The sequence below is a fragment of the Ylistrum balloti genome, unplaced genomic scaffold (genome assembly GCF_031769215.1).
Source record: "Ylistrum balloti isolate Yb309-2 unplaced genomic scaffold, AGI_CSIRO_Ybal_v1 Utg370318, whole genome shotgun sequence".
NCBI lineage: Eukaryota > Metazoa > Mollusca > Bivalvia > Pectinida > Pectinidae > Ylistrum > Ylistrum balloti.
Genome location: NW_026782234.1, coordinates 84,829 through 103,305, shown reverse-complemented (window position 1 = coordinate 103,305; position 18,477 = coordinate 84,829). Strand labels below are relative to the sequence as shown.

At 35.1% G+C, this 18,477-nt stretch overlaps 1 protein-coding gene across 1 annotated transcript; it reads right to left on the bottom strand.

The window, feature by feature from the left end:
• Positions 1–362: 362 nt before the first annotated feature.
• Positions 363–11,656, bottom strand: LOC132553323 (uncharacterized). The gene is made up of 6 exons (XM_060217558.1): positions 11,027–11,656; positions 9,408–9,551; positions 9,011–9,064; positions 2,712–2,773; positions 1,089–1,314; positions 363–542 (listed from the first exon to the last, which is right to left on the bottom strand). The coding sequence occupies exons 1-6, from the start codon at positions 11,654–11,656 to the stop codon at positions 363–365; spliced, it is 1,296 nt and encodes a 431-aa protein (XP_060073541.1).
• Positions 11,657–18,477: the final 6,821 nt, after the last annotated feature.

Genomic DNA, 18,477 nt, shown 5'->3' with positions numbered 1-18,477 from the left:
ATTTTGCATCATCTGTCTGGGTTTGAATTATAGTAATGATATTTTTAGAGTTCATTTCATGACTTTCATAAATATTTCTCATCTCGTTTTTTGATAGAACTGAGAGTATTTAGATTATTCACACCAAACAACCGTTTTAGTAATTTTGACAGAAACATTGCTTCATAGAGTTGGCACTGCTAACAAGGAGACCACACATTCCTAAGTTTTGGTGTTCCTCTGGCATTTGGTTTGTAATAAGAAGGATAAGCTTCGCATGACTTTCAACTGTCAGAGATGGATTGTGTTTGTCTCTTTGGAATGTATCCTGGCTTGTCAACTATGATCGAAAAAGTTAATTGAAATATATAAGCTGATCTCCATCAAACCTCATCACATTTCAGCTGTGTATAACCTGCCTTTACCACATGGTCACGTTGTAGGTTTCGCCACCAGATAAAGAAACCGATTACCATTATCGAGAGGAGAATCAGTGACGTCACGGCCATGCCTAGTAGCATGTTTGCGTCATATGCGTACTCACTTTCGTCTTCCTCTTCTTGCTGAAATAATTCATATTAACAACCAAGTATAGGTTAATAAATAAGGTCTAAACAAAAGATTTAATCGTTTTTAAACAAAAAGGACAACTGAAAATTATAGACACTACAAGAAGTCAGAAAGACACAAACGTACATTTGTAAGTTATATACACTACAACAAGTCCGAATTAAGACAAAAATACGAATGTAAGTCGTATACATTACAATGTGTCACAAGAGTAAAAAAACTGTATCAGGAAGACAAAAACATGCAAATGTACAAACAGGTATGTAAATCAGTATGATTGTTTGACAAAACAGGAAAGAAAGTTAATATACGAGTACTCTAAAGGCTTGTTAATTGGTTTGTTTGTTTTGTTTTGTTGTCAGATGGAAATTATGAAATATTTATAGTTTTCATTTTCTGTTTTATTTTCTTTGTATTTGTGTATTTTTCAGACAATATATTAACCCCTCAGAAATATGGGATAACTTCCTAAGATTACCTGTGTGTAATTTGTATCCTCAGTAATAACTATTGCTGGGCAACATTAGTAATTGACATACCGTGGGTTCCAATCCTGACCCCTCCTCCTCAGGATCAAAGGGCCTAGCGCCTGTCACGTGGCCCAAGCCAAGCCACGCCCCCGTGGATGTTGATGACGAAATGCTGGATGCTTGCGCGAGTGTCGTGTCTGTAAAGTTTGTGTCGTCATTGCATATGTCATTCGTATATCCACACTGCTCCGATATTTTGGATATATCTTCAATAAACCATGACCATGGTGCGAAACTAAAACGATGAACTTACTAATGTCAGCAACTGGTGGCGATAATATTGTACAAAACACAATAACTATTTCTATACAGATATAGATAAGAAGAGCCATGAATGAATGTGCCTCTCACAAGCGTTTCTTCCTTCTCAGACTAGTAAGTGCTGATCCTTAACTGTGTAGCCTAATATTCGTCTGAGAAATATCATAATTGGTAAGAATAAATATAAAGAAAAAATATGAAAGTGCACAAATCTCAAAACTTTTCCTATTAAGGTGTACGAACATATTTTACCAATTAAAATTTACTAACATAGTTTATCTATTCATATGTACTACCATATTTTACATAGTAACATCTACTAATATATTTTACCTATTGAGATAAACTGACATATTTTACCTGTTGAAGTGTACTGGCATATTTTACCTGTTGAAGTGTACTGACATATTTTACCTGTTGAAGTGTACTGGCATATTTTACCTGTTGAAGTGTACTGACATATTTTACCTGTGGAAGTGTACTGGCATATTTTACCTGTTGAAGTGTACTGACATATTTTACCTGTTGAAGTGTACTGGCATATTTTACCTGTTGAAGTGTACTGACATATTTTACCTGTGGAAGTGTACTGACATATTTTACCTGTTGAAGTGTACTGATATATTTTAACTGTTGAAGTGTACTGACATATTTTACCTGTTGAAGTGTACTGACATATTTTACCTGTGGAAGTGTACTGACATATTTTACCTGATGAAGTGTACTGACATATTTTACCTGTTGAAGTGTACTGACATATTTTAACTGTTGAAGTGTACTGACATATTTTACCTGTTGAAGTGTACTGACATATTTTACCTGTTGAAGTGTACTGGCATATTTTACCTGTTGAAGTGTACTGACATATTTTACCTGTGGAAGTGTACTGACATATTTTACCTGTTGAAGTGTACTGATATATTTTAACTGTTGAAGTGTACTGACATATTTTACCTGTTGAAGTGTACTGACATATTTTACCTGTGGAAGTGTACTGACATATTTTACCTGATGAAGTGTACTGACATATTTTACCTGTTGAAGTGTACTGACATATTTTAACTGTTGAAGTGTACTGACATATTTTACCTGTTGAAGTGTACTGACATATTTTACCTGTTGAAGTGTACTGACATATTTTACCTGTTGAAGTGTACTGACATATTTTAACTGTTGAAGTGTACTGACATAATTTACCTATTAAGGTGAACTTACATATTTTACCTATAAAGTGGTTTTAACATATTTAACCTGTTAAGGTGATTTGACATATCTTACCAATGTGCATTTGGATTATATGTCAAAAGAATATTAAACTAGATTTTTTATAAAAAAATTCAAATACCACTTCTTGTATGAACTATTTCTGACCTTGTTAAAACGGGAACACTCTTTTGGCACTTGTGTTCCAGGCAAAGAAATGAACGTGTTATCTGTACGGACAAAAAAAAAACAGACTATATCACATATCAGATGCACAGGGTTCAGGAAATCAGTATACAAATGTTAAATACTTATCATTATAATCATTTAAATAAAACACTCATTCATTATCTTATGCTTAACACTGATGATTCAATAAATAACCTACCGGGGATCCTGGTCATTCTATCAATAACCCAACTGAGACTGATAATTCTACAGATATCCCAACTGTGACTGATGATTTTACAAATATCCCAGCTGTCTGATGATTCTATAAATATCCCAGCTGTGTTTGATGATTCTATAAATATCCCAACTCTGTCTGATGATTCTATAAATATCCCAACTGTGACTGATAATTCTATATATATCCAACTGAGACTGATGGTTTTACAAATATCCCAGCTGTGACTGATGATTCTATAAATATCCCAGCTGTGTCTGATGATTCTATAAATATCCCAGCTGTGACTTATGATTCTATAAATATCCAATCGTGACTGATGATTCTATAAATATCCCAACGGTGATTGATAATTCTATAAATATCCAACTGTGACTGATGATTCTATCAATATCCCAACTGTAAATGATGATTTTACAAATATCCCAGATGTGACTATTGATTATATTGATATCCCAACTGTGACTGATGATTCTGTAAATATCCAACAGTGACTAATGATTTTACAAATATCCCAGCTGTGATTGATGATTCTACAAATATCCAAGCTGTGATTGTTGATTCTATAAATATCTTGGCGGTGACTGATGCTTCTATAAATATCCCAGCTGTGTCTGATGATTCTATCAATATCGAAGCTGTGACTTATGATTTTACAAATATCCCAGTCGTGACTGATGATTCTATAAATATCCCAGCTGTGTCTGATGATTCTATCAATATCCCAACTGTGACTGATGATTTTACAAATATCCCAGCTGAGATTGATGATTCTACAAATATCCCGGCTGTGTTTATGATTCTATCAATATCTCAACTGTGACTGAGGTTTTACAAATATCCCAGCTGTGACTGATTATTCTACAAATATCTCAGCTTTGTCTGATGATTCTATCAATATCCCAACTGTAAATGATGATTTTACAAATATCCCAGCTGAGATTGATGATTCTATCAATATCCCAACTGAGACTGATGATTCTATAAATATCCCAACTGTGACTGATGATTCTATAAATATCCCAAGTGTGACTGATGATTCTATCAACATCCCAACTGTGACTGATGATTCTATAAATATCCCAACTGTGACTGATGATTCCATAAATATCCCAACTGTGACTGATGATTCTGTAAATATCCCAGCTGTGATTGATGCTTCTACAAATATCCCAGTTGTGACTGATGATTTTACAAATATCCCAGCTGAGATTGATGATTCTGTAAATATCCCGGCTGTGTCTGATGATTCTACAAATATCCCAACTGTGACTGATGATTCTACAAATAACCCATCTGTGACTGATGATTCTGTAAATATCCCAGCTGTGACTGATGATTCTACAAATATCCCACCTGTGACTGATGATTCTATAAATAACCCAACTGTGACTGATGATTTTACAAATAACCCAGCTGTGAAATGAATTTTATAAATGTAAAATATCCCAACTGTGATGATTTTATAAATATCCCATCTGTGACTGATGATTCTATAAATATCCCAACTGTGACTGATGATTCTATAAATATCCCAACTGTGACTGATGATTCTATAAATATCCCAACTGTGACTGATGATTCTATATCCCAATATCCCAAATATCCCATCTGTGACTGATGATTCTATAAATATCCCAACTGTGACTGATGATTCTATAAATATCCCAGCTGTGACTGATGATTCTATAAATATCCCAACTGTGACTGATGATTCTATAAATATCCCAACTGTGACTGATGATTCTATCAACATCCCAACTGTGACTGATGATTCTATATCCCAGCTGTGAAATATCCCAACTGTGACTGACGATTCTACAAATATCCCAGCTGTGATTGATGATTCTATAAATATCCCAGATGTGACTATTGATTATATTGATATCCCAACTGTGACTGATGATTCTGTAAATATCCCAACTGTGACTGATGATTTTACAAATATCCCAACTGTGACTGATGATTCTATCAACATCCCAACTGTGACTGATGATTTTACAAATATCCCAGCTGTGACTGATGATTCTACAAATATCCCAGCTGTGACTGATGATTCTATAAATATCCCAACTGTGACTGATGATTCTGTAAATATCCCAGCTGTGACTGATGATTTTACAAATATCCCAGCTGTGATTGATGATTCTACAAATATCCCAGCTGTGACTGATGATTCTATCAACATCCCAACTGTGACTGATGATTCTATAAATATCCCAACTATGACTGATGATTTTACAAATATCCCAGCTGTGATTGATGCTTCTACAAATATCCCAGCTGTGATTGATGATTCTACAAATATCCCAGCTGTGATTGTTGATTCTATCAATATCCCAACTGTAAATGATGATTTTATAAATATCCCATCTGTGATTGATGATTCTATCAATATCCCAACTGTAAATGATGATTTTATAAATATCCCATCTGTGATTGATGATTTTATCAATATCGCAACTGTAAATGATGATTCTATAAATATCCCATCTGTGATTGATGATTCTATCAATATCCCAACTGTAAATGATGATTTTATAAATATCCCATCTGTGATTGATGATTCTATAAATATCCCAACTGTGACTGATGATTCTATAAATATCCCAACTGTGACTGATGATTCTATAAATATCCCAACTGTGACTGATGATTCTATAAATATCCCAGCTGTGACTGATGATTCTATAAATATCCCAACTGTGACTGATGATTTTACAAATAACCCAGCTGTGACTGATGATTTTACAAATATCCCAGCTGTGATTGATGCTTCTACAAATATCCCAGTCGTGACTGATGATTCTATAAATATCCCAGCTGTGTCTGATGATTCTATCAATATCCCAGCTGATGATTGATGATTCTATGACTGATGATTCAAAATATCCCAGCTGTGACTGATGATTCTACAAATATCCCAACTGTGACTGATGATTTTACAAATAACCCAGCTGTGACTGATGATTTTACAAATATCCCAACTGTGACTGATGATTCTACAAATATCCCAACTGTGACTGATGATTCTATAAATATCCCAACTGTGACTGATGATTCTATAAATATCCCAGCTGTGACTGATGATTCTATAAATATCCCAACTGATGATTCTATAGATATCCAAATGTGTTTGATGATTCTACAAATATTCCAGCAGTGTCTGATGATTCTGTAAATATCCCACCTGTGACTGATGATTCTATCAATATCCCAACTGTGACTGATGATTCTGTAAATATCCCAACTGTGACTGATGATTCTATAAATATCCCAACTGTGACTGATGATTCTATAAATAATTCTATATCCCAACTGTGACTGATGATTCTATAAATATCCCAACTGTGACTGATGATTCTATACAAATATCCCAACTGTGACTGATGATTCTATAAATATCCCAACTGTGAATGATTCTATCCCAGCTGTGACTGATGATTCTACAAATATCCCAAATGATTTTACAAATATCCCAGCTGAGATTGATGATTCTACAAATATCCCGGCTGTGTTTGAGGATTCTATAAATATCCCAACTGTGACTGATGATTCTATCAACATCCCAACTGTGACTGATGATTCTATAAATATCCCAACTGTGACTGATGATTCTGTAAATATCCCAACTGTGACTGATGATTCTACAAATATCCCAGCTGTGACTGATGATTCTACAAATATCCCGGCTGTGTCTGATGATTTTACAAAATATCTCAACTTTGATGATTTTACAAAATATCTCAACTGTTACTGATGATTCTACAAATATCCCATCTGTGACTGATGATTCTATAAATATCCCAACTGTGACTGATGATTCTATAAATATCCCAACTGTGACTGATGATTCTATAAATATCCCAACTGTGATGATTCTATCAACATCCCAACTGTGACTGATGATTCTATAAATATCCCAACTGTGACTGATGATTCTATCAACATCCCAACTGTGACTGATGATTCTATCAATATCCCAACTGTGACTGATGATTCTGTAAATATCCCAACTGTGACTGATGATTTATCAACATCCCAACTGTGACTGATGATTCTATAAATATCCTAGCTGTGTCTGAAGATTCTATCAATATCCAAGCTGTGACTGATGATTCTATAAATATCTATAAATATCCCAACTGTGACTGATGATTCTATAAATATCCCAACTGTGACTGATGATTCTATAAATATCCCAAGTGTGACTGATGATTCTATCAACATCCCAACTGTGACTGATGATTCTATAAATATCCCAACTGTGACTGATGATTCTGTAAATATCCCAACTGTGACTGATGATGATTCTACAATTCTATAAATATCCCAACTATCCCAAATATCTGTGACTGATGATTCTACAAATATCCCAGCTGTGAATGATGATTCTATAAATATTCCAGCTTTGTCTGATGATTCTACAAATATCCCAGCTGTGACTGATGATTTTACAAATATGATGATTCTATAAATATCCCAGCTGTGACTGATGATTTATACAAATATCAAATATCCCAACTGTGACTGATGATTCTATAAATATCCCAGCTGTGTCTGATGATTCTACAAATATCCCAGCTGTGAATGATGATTCTACAAATATCCCAGCTGTGAATGATGATTCTACAAATAACCCATCTGTGACTGAAGATTTTACAAATATCCCAGCTGTGACTGATGATTCTATAAATATCCCAACTGTGACTGATGATTCTATCAACATCCCAACTGTGACTGATGATTCTATAAATATCCCAACTATGACCGATGATTCTGTAAATATCCAAACTGTGACTGATGATTCTATCAACATCCCAACTGTGACTGATGATTCTATCAATATCCCAACTGTGACTGATGATTCTGTAAATATCCCAGCTGTGACTGATGATTCTACAAATATCCCAGTTGTGACTGATGATTTTACAAATATCCCAACTGTGACTGATGATTTTACAAATATCCCAGCTGTGACTGATGCTTCTATAAATATCCCAACTGTGACTGATGATTCTATAAATATCCCAACTGTGACTGATGATTCTATCAACATCCCAACTGTGACTGATGATTCTATAAATATCCCAACTGTGACTGATGATTCTATCAATATCCCAACTGTGATTCTACTGATGATGATTCTACAAATATCCCAACTGTGACTGATGATTTTACAAATATCCCAACTGTGACTGATGATTCTATCAACATCCCAACTGATGATTCTACAAATAACCCAACTGTGACTGATGATTTTACAAATATCCCAGCTGTGACTGATGATTCTACAAATATCCCATCTGTGACTGATGATTCTATAAATATCCTAGCTGTGTCTGAAGATTCTATCAATATCCCAGCTGTGACTGATGATTCTATAAATATCCCAACTGTGACTGATGATTCTATAATTATCCCAACTGTGACTGATTATTCTATAAACATCCCAGCTGTGTCTTATGATTCTATAGATATCCAAATGTGTTTGATGATTCTACAAATATTCCAGCAGTGTCTGATGATTCTGTAAATATCCCACCTGTGTCTGAATATATCCCATAAATATCCCAACTGTGCTGTGTTTGAGGATTCTATAAATATCCCAACTGTGACTGATGATTCTATAAATATCCCAACAGTGACTAATGATTCTATAAATATCCCAACTATGACCGATGATTCTATCAACATCCAAACTGTGACTGATGATTCTATCAACATCCCAACTGTGACTGATGATTTTACAAATATCCCAGCTGTGACTGATGATTTTATAAATATCCCAACTGTGTCTGATGATTCTATCAATATCCCAGCTGTGACTGATGATTCTATCAATATCCCATCTGTGACTGATGTTTCTACAAATATCCCATCTGTGACTGATGATTCTATAAATATCCCATCTGTGACTGATGATTCTATCAATATCCCATCTGTGACTTATGATTCTATAAATATCCTAGCTGTGACTGAAGATTCTATCAATATCCAATTGTGACTGATGTTTCTACAAATATCCCATCTGTTACTGATGATTCTATAAATATCCTACCTGAGATTCCGGTGATTTACAGCTGTCCTCCATCAAATCATCAACTGCATTTTGCTGTAAAATTACATGAGTATGTTGAAACATTTAGTGGTCAAGGTCGATGAATTTCATCTTCGTCGTATGTCATTCAGATAAATGTATATTGTATAACACCAAAATTGTCAGACTGAATGTTTCAACAAATTTATGCATTTGTATTCATTCAAATGCAACACTAGTTCCAGAAATTAAAATATGGAGTGCGAAGTAAAATATGATTCAATTCAGAAATTCGAATGGATGACAATATAGGTGGCAAATTCTAATTTTGATGTGACCTGTGGATGCAACAAAAGCAATGGATTACGAAGTGAATTCTTGAGCGTTCATTTAATTTATGTGGAGAAATAACCTTCACCTCTTTTTGATTCTGATCTCGTAAAATGTCGACAATGGTCACATGAAGTAAGGCAATCACGTGCTGCAAACACTCAGGGGCTGTGGTCACTTCCTGTTTAAGTTGGCATAGTAGGTTGATTGACTGCAAGGTTAATACCATCCGCTACAAAATAAGAACTGATGTTCTAATATTTAAATCATCACGATCAACAGTTCGTCATATTCATTGTTATTTCCGGTCGGTGTTACTTTCCCAATTCTGTTTTTGAGAACTTCAAAATAGCGACGAAGCGGTGTTTTCCTTTACTGCACATTTGGTCTTCTGTGCTGACTTATCCACGAGACTTTGATTAAATGAGTTTTTTTGTTTGTTACAGTTACAGTTCTTGCTTTGTGGATTTCGATACATGTTTTCAATTTTGTATTATTCAGCTCCCAATATCAACCGTGTTTGTCCGACAGCACAACTGGACATTCTCCGCAATAATACCACAAACGCACCCCCCATAACACTATCATATAACAACTGCTTGCAGTGACTATATGAATAATTAAAATATTCCCTATCGCGGTACTTCTGCTGAACGGTAACTTCATATACCTAGCTTAAACCAAGCTTTATTGTAACTTCATTTTTTTTTATTTCTTTACAGTAATAATGTATAGCGTTATCTGGCAGTAGTCAAATGTTGTTTTCGTTATATCCTCCTCAAACTTGAGTAGTTTTTGTTCGCATTATTAAACTGCAACAAAAGTGTATCCAGTCTAGTACCATTTCAAATATCCTCAACACATTTCACCGTAACACTAATCTTAAATTCTGCATAAATATTTATCATTTAGTCACAATAGTAATCAAGTAAATAATATACAGTACTACATTCAATTTTATGACAATAAGACAAGGATGAGGATGTTTGTAACCCCTAATTAAGGAAATAATCCTTGTCAACCAGTAAGTGGATGTTTGTAACCCCTAAAAAAGGATATGACATTTGTCAACCAGTACGTTGATGTTTGTAACCCTAAAAAAGGATATGACATTTGTCAACCAGTACGTTGATGTTTGTAACCCTAATAAAGGATATGACATTTGTCAAAAGGATATGACATTTGTCAACCAGTACGTTGATGTTTGTAACCCTAATAAAGGATATGACATTTGTCAACCAGTACGTTGATGTTTGTAACCCTAAAAAAGGATATGACATTTGTCAACCAGTACGTTGATGTTTGTAACCCTAATAAAGGATATGACATTTGTCAACCAGTACGTTGATGTTTGTAACCCTAAAAAAGGATATGACATTTGTCAACCAGTACGTTGATGTTTGTAACTCTAATAAAGGATATGACATTTGTCAACCAGTACGTTGATGTTTGTAACCCTAATAAAGGATATGACATTTGTCAACCAGTACGTTGATGTTTGTAACCCTAATAAAGGATATGACATTTGTCAACCAGTACGTTGATGTTTGTAACCCTAAAAAAGGAAATAATCCTTGTCAACCAGTACGTGTTCGTTTGTCAGTCCTAAGACAGCAGATGCCATTTGTCAACTATTATTTGGATTTTTGTAACTCCAAATTAAGTAGAAACACTACTTATATAAGTAAATTTTCTGTAAATACTTACTGGATACAGTTCGCATTCTGTATAGTTTCCTATGTAAAGGTGAAGACATGCGAGGGTTTCCATTTCACAGACAGCATTGAATAGTTTAGATTCTCGTACCATTTCTGCTCTCTCCATCATCAGAGCATCCCAGAAATCATATCTATCTTTCAGACACCAATGCCCGCTTGAACATTGGAACAATAGTGCTCGGATGACGTCATCTGAAAACATGACGTAGTACACGTCCCAGAAATCTTCACCAATTAAAGCTTCCGGTACAGTACAAACTGTATCAAGTGCTTGGTTTGATTGACATTTTGGATCATCAGTAGTAGTTACCCATGGTGTTGTCGATGATAAGGTGGAGGTCGATGATCTAGAAATGGAGGAATTTGAAGTTGAATTGACACTCTTTGTTGTAGTTGAAGACGTGACAAATGAAGTTGTTGGTAACGTGGATGATGACGTTGTACTGTTCAGATAGTAATTGGTAGACGAGGAGACGTTTGATGTGTCCTCCGTGAGGTCATTATCAATACTATCTGTTACTTTCTGAAACAGTCTGTAAGCTGTCAATGATGTTGACGACGAAAATGTTACACAGATCAACAGAAATACGCACCAAACTTGTAGAAATGATGTCGCCATGTTGACTTTGTTTTATATAACAACCATACCCGTTTGAAATAGGTCCTTTTTGTAATCACATTAATTTATATTTACAGCAGAGCCAACTTCACCCTCTAAACCATGATACAGTCCAGACACTAAATCTGCCGTCAAGAGCTTTATGTTAACATGTTAACATGTTGAGCACACCCGACACGTGGTGTACGATAGCCCAATAAGATCACTGACCTTGCGCTTGGAAATGATAAAGAATAAAAGAATTTGCCATACATAATGTCTACCAGCAATAATCTATCGGCGATTCCTTTCTTTCCTGAATAAAGCAGAGAGGTGTAGCCTATGATAAGATGTTTATATATACCCGACGAGCATTGGATGGTGTACAGCTAGTGACATACAACAATACTCAGGCTGTTACATTACACGACGTAATAGAGCTTAACTTTATTTCTTTGTTTAGTTTTTTATGTTAAGGTTTTGGATAATGAAGTACATAAACATTGTGCATCATATCAACATAGTACACTTTCTGCTACGTCAGACGCAAAGTTATCATAACCCCTGATATTACACACTCCTCTCACGTCATAATATACTACTGTCGAAATCACAATATCCTAATTCCTCTGTTGTCATAATATCTGCTCTGACATAATTGTATCCTGATACCACTGGTATCTTGTCATCTTTATGCTTCCAACATTTCTCAAACCTCAGACGTCATTATATATCACAGTATATTCTTTGATTGTGCGTCATCCTTACTGACATAAGTCCCTACATCTCTCAAATAACTCTGATCACAATATCCAGTTATAATCACCTTACAATATCTGATGTAACTATATCCGATACTTTATATATATATAATCTATTAGACAAATAACTCTGATGTAACTATATCGCTGATACTTTATATATATCAGGTCATTCTCCTCACGTCACCTTATCCTACATACCTCTGGACAAATAACTCTGATGTAACTATATCGCTGATACTTTATATATATCAGGTCATTCTCACGTCACCTTATCCTACATACCTCTGGACAAATAACTCTGATGTAACTATATTGCTGATACTTTATTTATATCAGGTCATTCTCCTCACGTCACCTTATCCTACATACATCTGGCGTCATGATATCACATATCTAACTTAGCTTACAATGCCTCTAACATAACGCCTTCTATATGACCTCTGACATTACGCCATACATCTCTCATAGCTTTGACGTCACACAATATCACTTATCTCTGACGTCTTAATATACCCATTACCACCGTCAACTCCGGACTTCCATAGCATAGGTAAGTAGATTTGTAATCCAGATATCAATAATATAATCGATCAACAGAAAACTAAGGCTAACAGATATTTGTGATGCTGTGTCTCTTTCGGTAACATCTGTTACATACGTCGATAACCTCTCGTAAAGACGGAAAAATAGCTTGGACAAGGTGTAAACATGTATAAATACAAAAGTCATATTTACAGAACACGTCCACAAAACATGTCTTTATCAAAGAACATTGTTGTCTTGCTCATAAATGCGATCTTTTAGAGCCAACTTTAACGACATACCTATAAATCTGCCGTGAATTATCCGTCATAGCATTGCAAACGTTTTATACTGGTCATATAAACCATTAGTTTTTTTTTTTAATATAAAACCATGTTTTTTCTATAGAATTTTCATGTAAGTTACCATGTTTTGAATTTAACATTCCAATCACTAATCATTCTTGAATTGTAATGTCACAATCCCATCCTAAACCAATCTATAGATCTTAACTAGGGCTGTGCCATCGCTGAAATTAATTATGACTACAATACATACTTGGACGACATGTGTAAGACGACAGATAAAAGGTCGGCAACAGCAGGTAGTGCATCTCATACCGACAAGATCGAACAAGGTAGGGAAGTGGTTTTTTTGGGATATCATGTCGTGTAGCTAGAAATATTGTTGTTAAATCTGATTTAAACCCGGTCGTTAAATTTATCATATGCCTCCTTTCTTATCTCTTTCTAATCTTTTCCTTAGTTCGCTGTTGTCTATCTTACCGAGGTAGACCTCAAATACATATAAAAAATTTCGGCCAATCTTCTGGTTTTCAACACTTCTACTTTAATGGAACCTCACATGACGAAACAGTTGTATGATGTAGCATCACTGACGAGTCCTATAAGGACGAAACTGTTGTATGATGTAACATCACTGACGAGTCCTGTAAGGACGAAACAGCTGTATGATGTAGCATCACTGACGAGTCCTATAAGGACGAAACAGTTGTATGATGTAGCATCACTGACGAGTCCTATAAGGACGAAACAGTTGTATGATGTAGCATCACTGACGAGTCCTAGAAGGACGAAACAGCTGTATGCTGTAGCATCACTGAAAAGTCCTCTAAGGACGAAACAGTTGTATGATGTAGCATCACTGACGAGTCCTAGAAGGACGAAACAGCTGTATGATGTAGCATCACTGACGAGTCCTAGAAGGACAAACAGCTGTATGATGTAGCATCACTGACGAGTCCTATAAGGACGAAACAGTTGTATGATGTAGCATTACTGACGAGTCCTAGAAGGACAAACAGCTGTATGATGTAGCATCACTGACGAGTCCTAGAAGGACGAAACAGCTGTATGATGTAGCATCACTGACGAGTCCTATAAGGACGAAACAGTTGTATGATGTAGCATCACTGACGAGTCCTAGAAGGACAAACAGCTGTATGATGTAGCATCACTGACGAGTCCTAGGAGGACGAAACAGCTGTATGATGTAGCATCACTAACGAGTCCTATAAGGACGAAACAGTTGTGTGATGTAGCATCACTGACGAGTCCTAGAAGGACAAACAGCTGTATGATGTAGCATCACTGACGAGTCCTAGAAGGACAAACAGTTGTATGATGTAGCATCACTGACGAGTCCTAGAAGGACAAACAGCTGTATGATGTAGCATCACTGACGAGTCCTAGAAGGACAAACAGCTGTATGATGTAGCATCACTGACGAGTCCTAGAAGGACAAACAGTTGTATGATGTAGCATCACTGACGAGTCCTAGAAGGACGAAACAGTTGTATGATGTAGCATCACTGACGAGTCCTAGAAGGACGATACAGCTGTATGATGTAGTATCACCGACGAGTCCTAGAAGGACGATACAGCTGTATGATGTAGCATCACCGACGAGTCCTAGAAGGACGAAACAGCTGTATGATGTAGCATCACTGACGAGTCCTAGAAGCACGAAACAGCTGTATGAAATGTATTATTTGGCTATACTTTATTTCCAGGTCTGTATTGAAAGGTGGTGTTCACCTGTGATTTTTTTTACTGATTTGAGGAGAGTAATATTAAATGATAAAATAAAGCACTGTACAGCTATTGATCTACCCGGGGCAACTTTTAATTTCTCAGATCACTTGATCATTTTCAACCGCATCTGCATCTATCGAAGAGCTCATCAAAAAGGTTATCCAAAGGACTATCTACCAAGGGGTTCTACTGCAACTATAGCGGATAGTCAGAACCCTTCGGACCAATCAAAATTAGACAAAAAGACCCTGTTAAATCATTGTTGTTCATGTTTTGATATCACGACGATGTCTTCAGATAACGAGATTTATTAGCCTTGTTTATCGTATTTATCCTCTACACTTGGAAATCTAATTCGGTCGCTTACTAATAGGGACAGCTCGATTTCTCTCTTGTGAATTTTCCATTTCTTGATATATCCTGCTTCACCACCTCCAGTGTTTACGATATTCGTCGTCTGGTTCCCAATGGTTCGATGCCAGTTAGTATGCATTGGGTTCCTTTGTTGCTAAATGTTTTCTATTGAAAATGCGACATTACTTAATTGGATTGACCAAGCTTTACATGGCAGTTTTCGATGAAACGTAAAACGCTTACCTTTTCGGAACACCTGGTCTTAGTCTCCTTCTTTTTTCAGGAATATCCGTGTAAATCTTTGTGTTTAGATTTCGCCCTTGTTCCATTGAAGATAATTTTTTAGCACTTTTAGATCCCTCTTTGAGGTATTCATGCATAGGGATTGTACTTAATGAGCGAGTATTGTAAGGAAGCAATGAAAACTACGGGCGAAGAGCAGGGACTTCAAAGAGACGAATAATGAATTACCAGCATACTAACACCACAAACCACACGAAATAACATATTAAGCAATCAACACACTGACCAAAAACAATACTTGCTTATAATTACGTAAAATTATCAAATAATAAAATTACGTATATTTGAAACTGAATTTCAGAAAACAACCATGCACAATATTGCTTTTTTAATGTTTTTCTTTAATTTATAATAGTTCAATCTGACAAGTGTTTCTAAAGACTTAATATTCTACTGCAAAACTGTCTTGGTTTGAAATGAATATTAATAGAATATGTAATCTGTTTAAATTTCCATGTTTCATATTACAAAACGAGTCATTGGCGACTCCAAAACTGTATGATGAATCACGAGATTACACAGAAAGGCCTTATTAAAAGGGGGAACAGGTTCAAAGAATATGAAATATAAATAAGTGTCCGTGATGTATATCTGGAAACAAACATAGTACTGGCAATGCCAGATAGGAAAAATCTACATATAAGAAATCGCAAAATTCAGAAATATCTCACAAAACATAGAAAATCAACTTTGGAGAAAAATGATTACATTTACATTTAATATTGATGTTTTTATCAATTCATTACAAAGGTAGTGTACAGCTAAGGCCTCTACCACGAGTGTACTAGGTTATGATACCAATACTGATTCAGCCTTGCGCCAATGCTTGTTCTACAATAGATAACAGGTCCTATGTGACATGAACTCATTCCCCTGAATATATTCATATAAGACAGCTTGGTTCTTAATATGAAGTAGTTTCTAATACAAGTATCACCTTTTCTATGCAACATAAGGTAGACGTATTGTATTGAAATTACTACGCTTATTCATCGTTGGGCTAAACAAGCTGATCATACGCTAAAATTTAATTGCGCCAAATTAAATCAATCTATAGTAATGCAAAAGGGTATCCGATGCAGGAGGAAATCGCACATGTAAAAAAGAATAAGATATGTCCCTAAATCTGACTGGTTTTATCGTGCAGAAAGTTTTATCCGAACACAATAGTTTTGACATTTTAGGTCCAAAATCAAGTTCCTGAGCATTGATGCCTACTAATACGCCAAACTTAACTCTTTAACGGGTACAAAGTCAGTCGAAATATAATCAGACCACCGAAACTTCGCCGTCAACACATAGCCATGTCCATATCGTGAAATATTAACACTTCCGCGAAAATGAAGTTGTATTGAGTTGTTGTTCTTGATTGTTATTATATAAAAAAGCACAATATTCCCCACCCTCAAATTAATGTTTTTGATTTACTATTATTGTAGACAAGTCCATATGATACAACTGTTGATAGTCTACTGACGTAGACTTATAATTAGTTACCTTTATAAGCATAACTTATAATTACATGATACAACATAATGTGAACCCCTAGCTCTAGTAGCTGTTCTGTATGTATTGTGACTTTAGTTAATAATGATATTTTTATTAAATCGGAACACTATACATGTACTGGAGGCCCCTAAACGAATATTGTATTAACTTTTATTGTAATTTATTATTTTATTTTTGCAATAAACTATGCAGATGTCCAATTGGCCGGACTAGACGGAAGGAAGTCAGGGAAGACAGAACTGTATCCTGTAACTATTACAGAACGTTCAGAACAGGCAGTGAAAATACATTACATTGGTTATTAATTTTGTCTGCATTAAAAAAGTCATTCATCTGAACGCCAACATACCATAGGTGTTTTTTTTTTAAAAACAAATGACTATTGCATGCCAATGTTTATTTATATCATACAATTGGTTTGGTTTATCATATTGATTAACAAATTTAACATCCTAACAGCTAATATCATTTAATAAGGATGGCCTGGTATGTCTCAGCAAGGGGACAGAACACAAGGCCTTCCTCACATGGGTGAACATTAAGTGAGGCAGGCATGGTATATAAATATAACCATACTGTGTCGTATAAGTTGCCCTTCTCACATCTTAGTATTTATCTGTGTTTACACTGCATATATATATATATATATGAACATATAAACATAATGTAGTGTATTTGGTCTAAATTCACCATTCATGTCTAATCGCAGCCACTTTTTAATTCACATAAAATGTAAAAACTATAGGTTTACAATTATTTTACAATTAATGTATGGCAGTGTACAGACTGATTGTCAGACTTAAATATAAAGGCAAATAACATTAAAAGTATTGAATTGGGTTCATATCTCATATTTTTTTCATTATGGCTTTACAGGTTGCACTGTAACACAATCAAATACTGAGGCAACATGAAACTGGAAAGGGGCTTGTGACATGTTCGTGAAATAAATATGCGCTGTTATAATATTAAAAGCTTTTATGATTGATCGCAGTGATATATATATATATGAATATCTATTTGTGTTTATTTTTTCAATTTGAACAGGATGGTAAAAAAATATGACGAATGGAAAAATCCAGAGGAATTGGTCAAAATCCATGACTGTCAAGACCAACCACTGATATATCAACAACTCCATGTAGGTAAACAGATGAATTAAGCCATACAAATTTACTTCTGACCCTAGTCTGACAGAAAATTTGTTTCAAAAACTGACTGTCCGAGTGAATGAAATGGATATGTTGTGATACTTAGCATTATTATTGAATGTTATAATTGAAGGTCAAGGTTGAAATTGCTACAAACAATTTTTACACTGATTAGTTTTAAATCA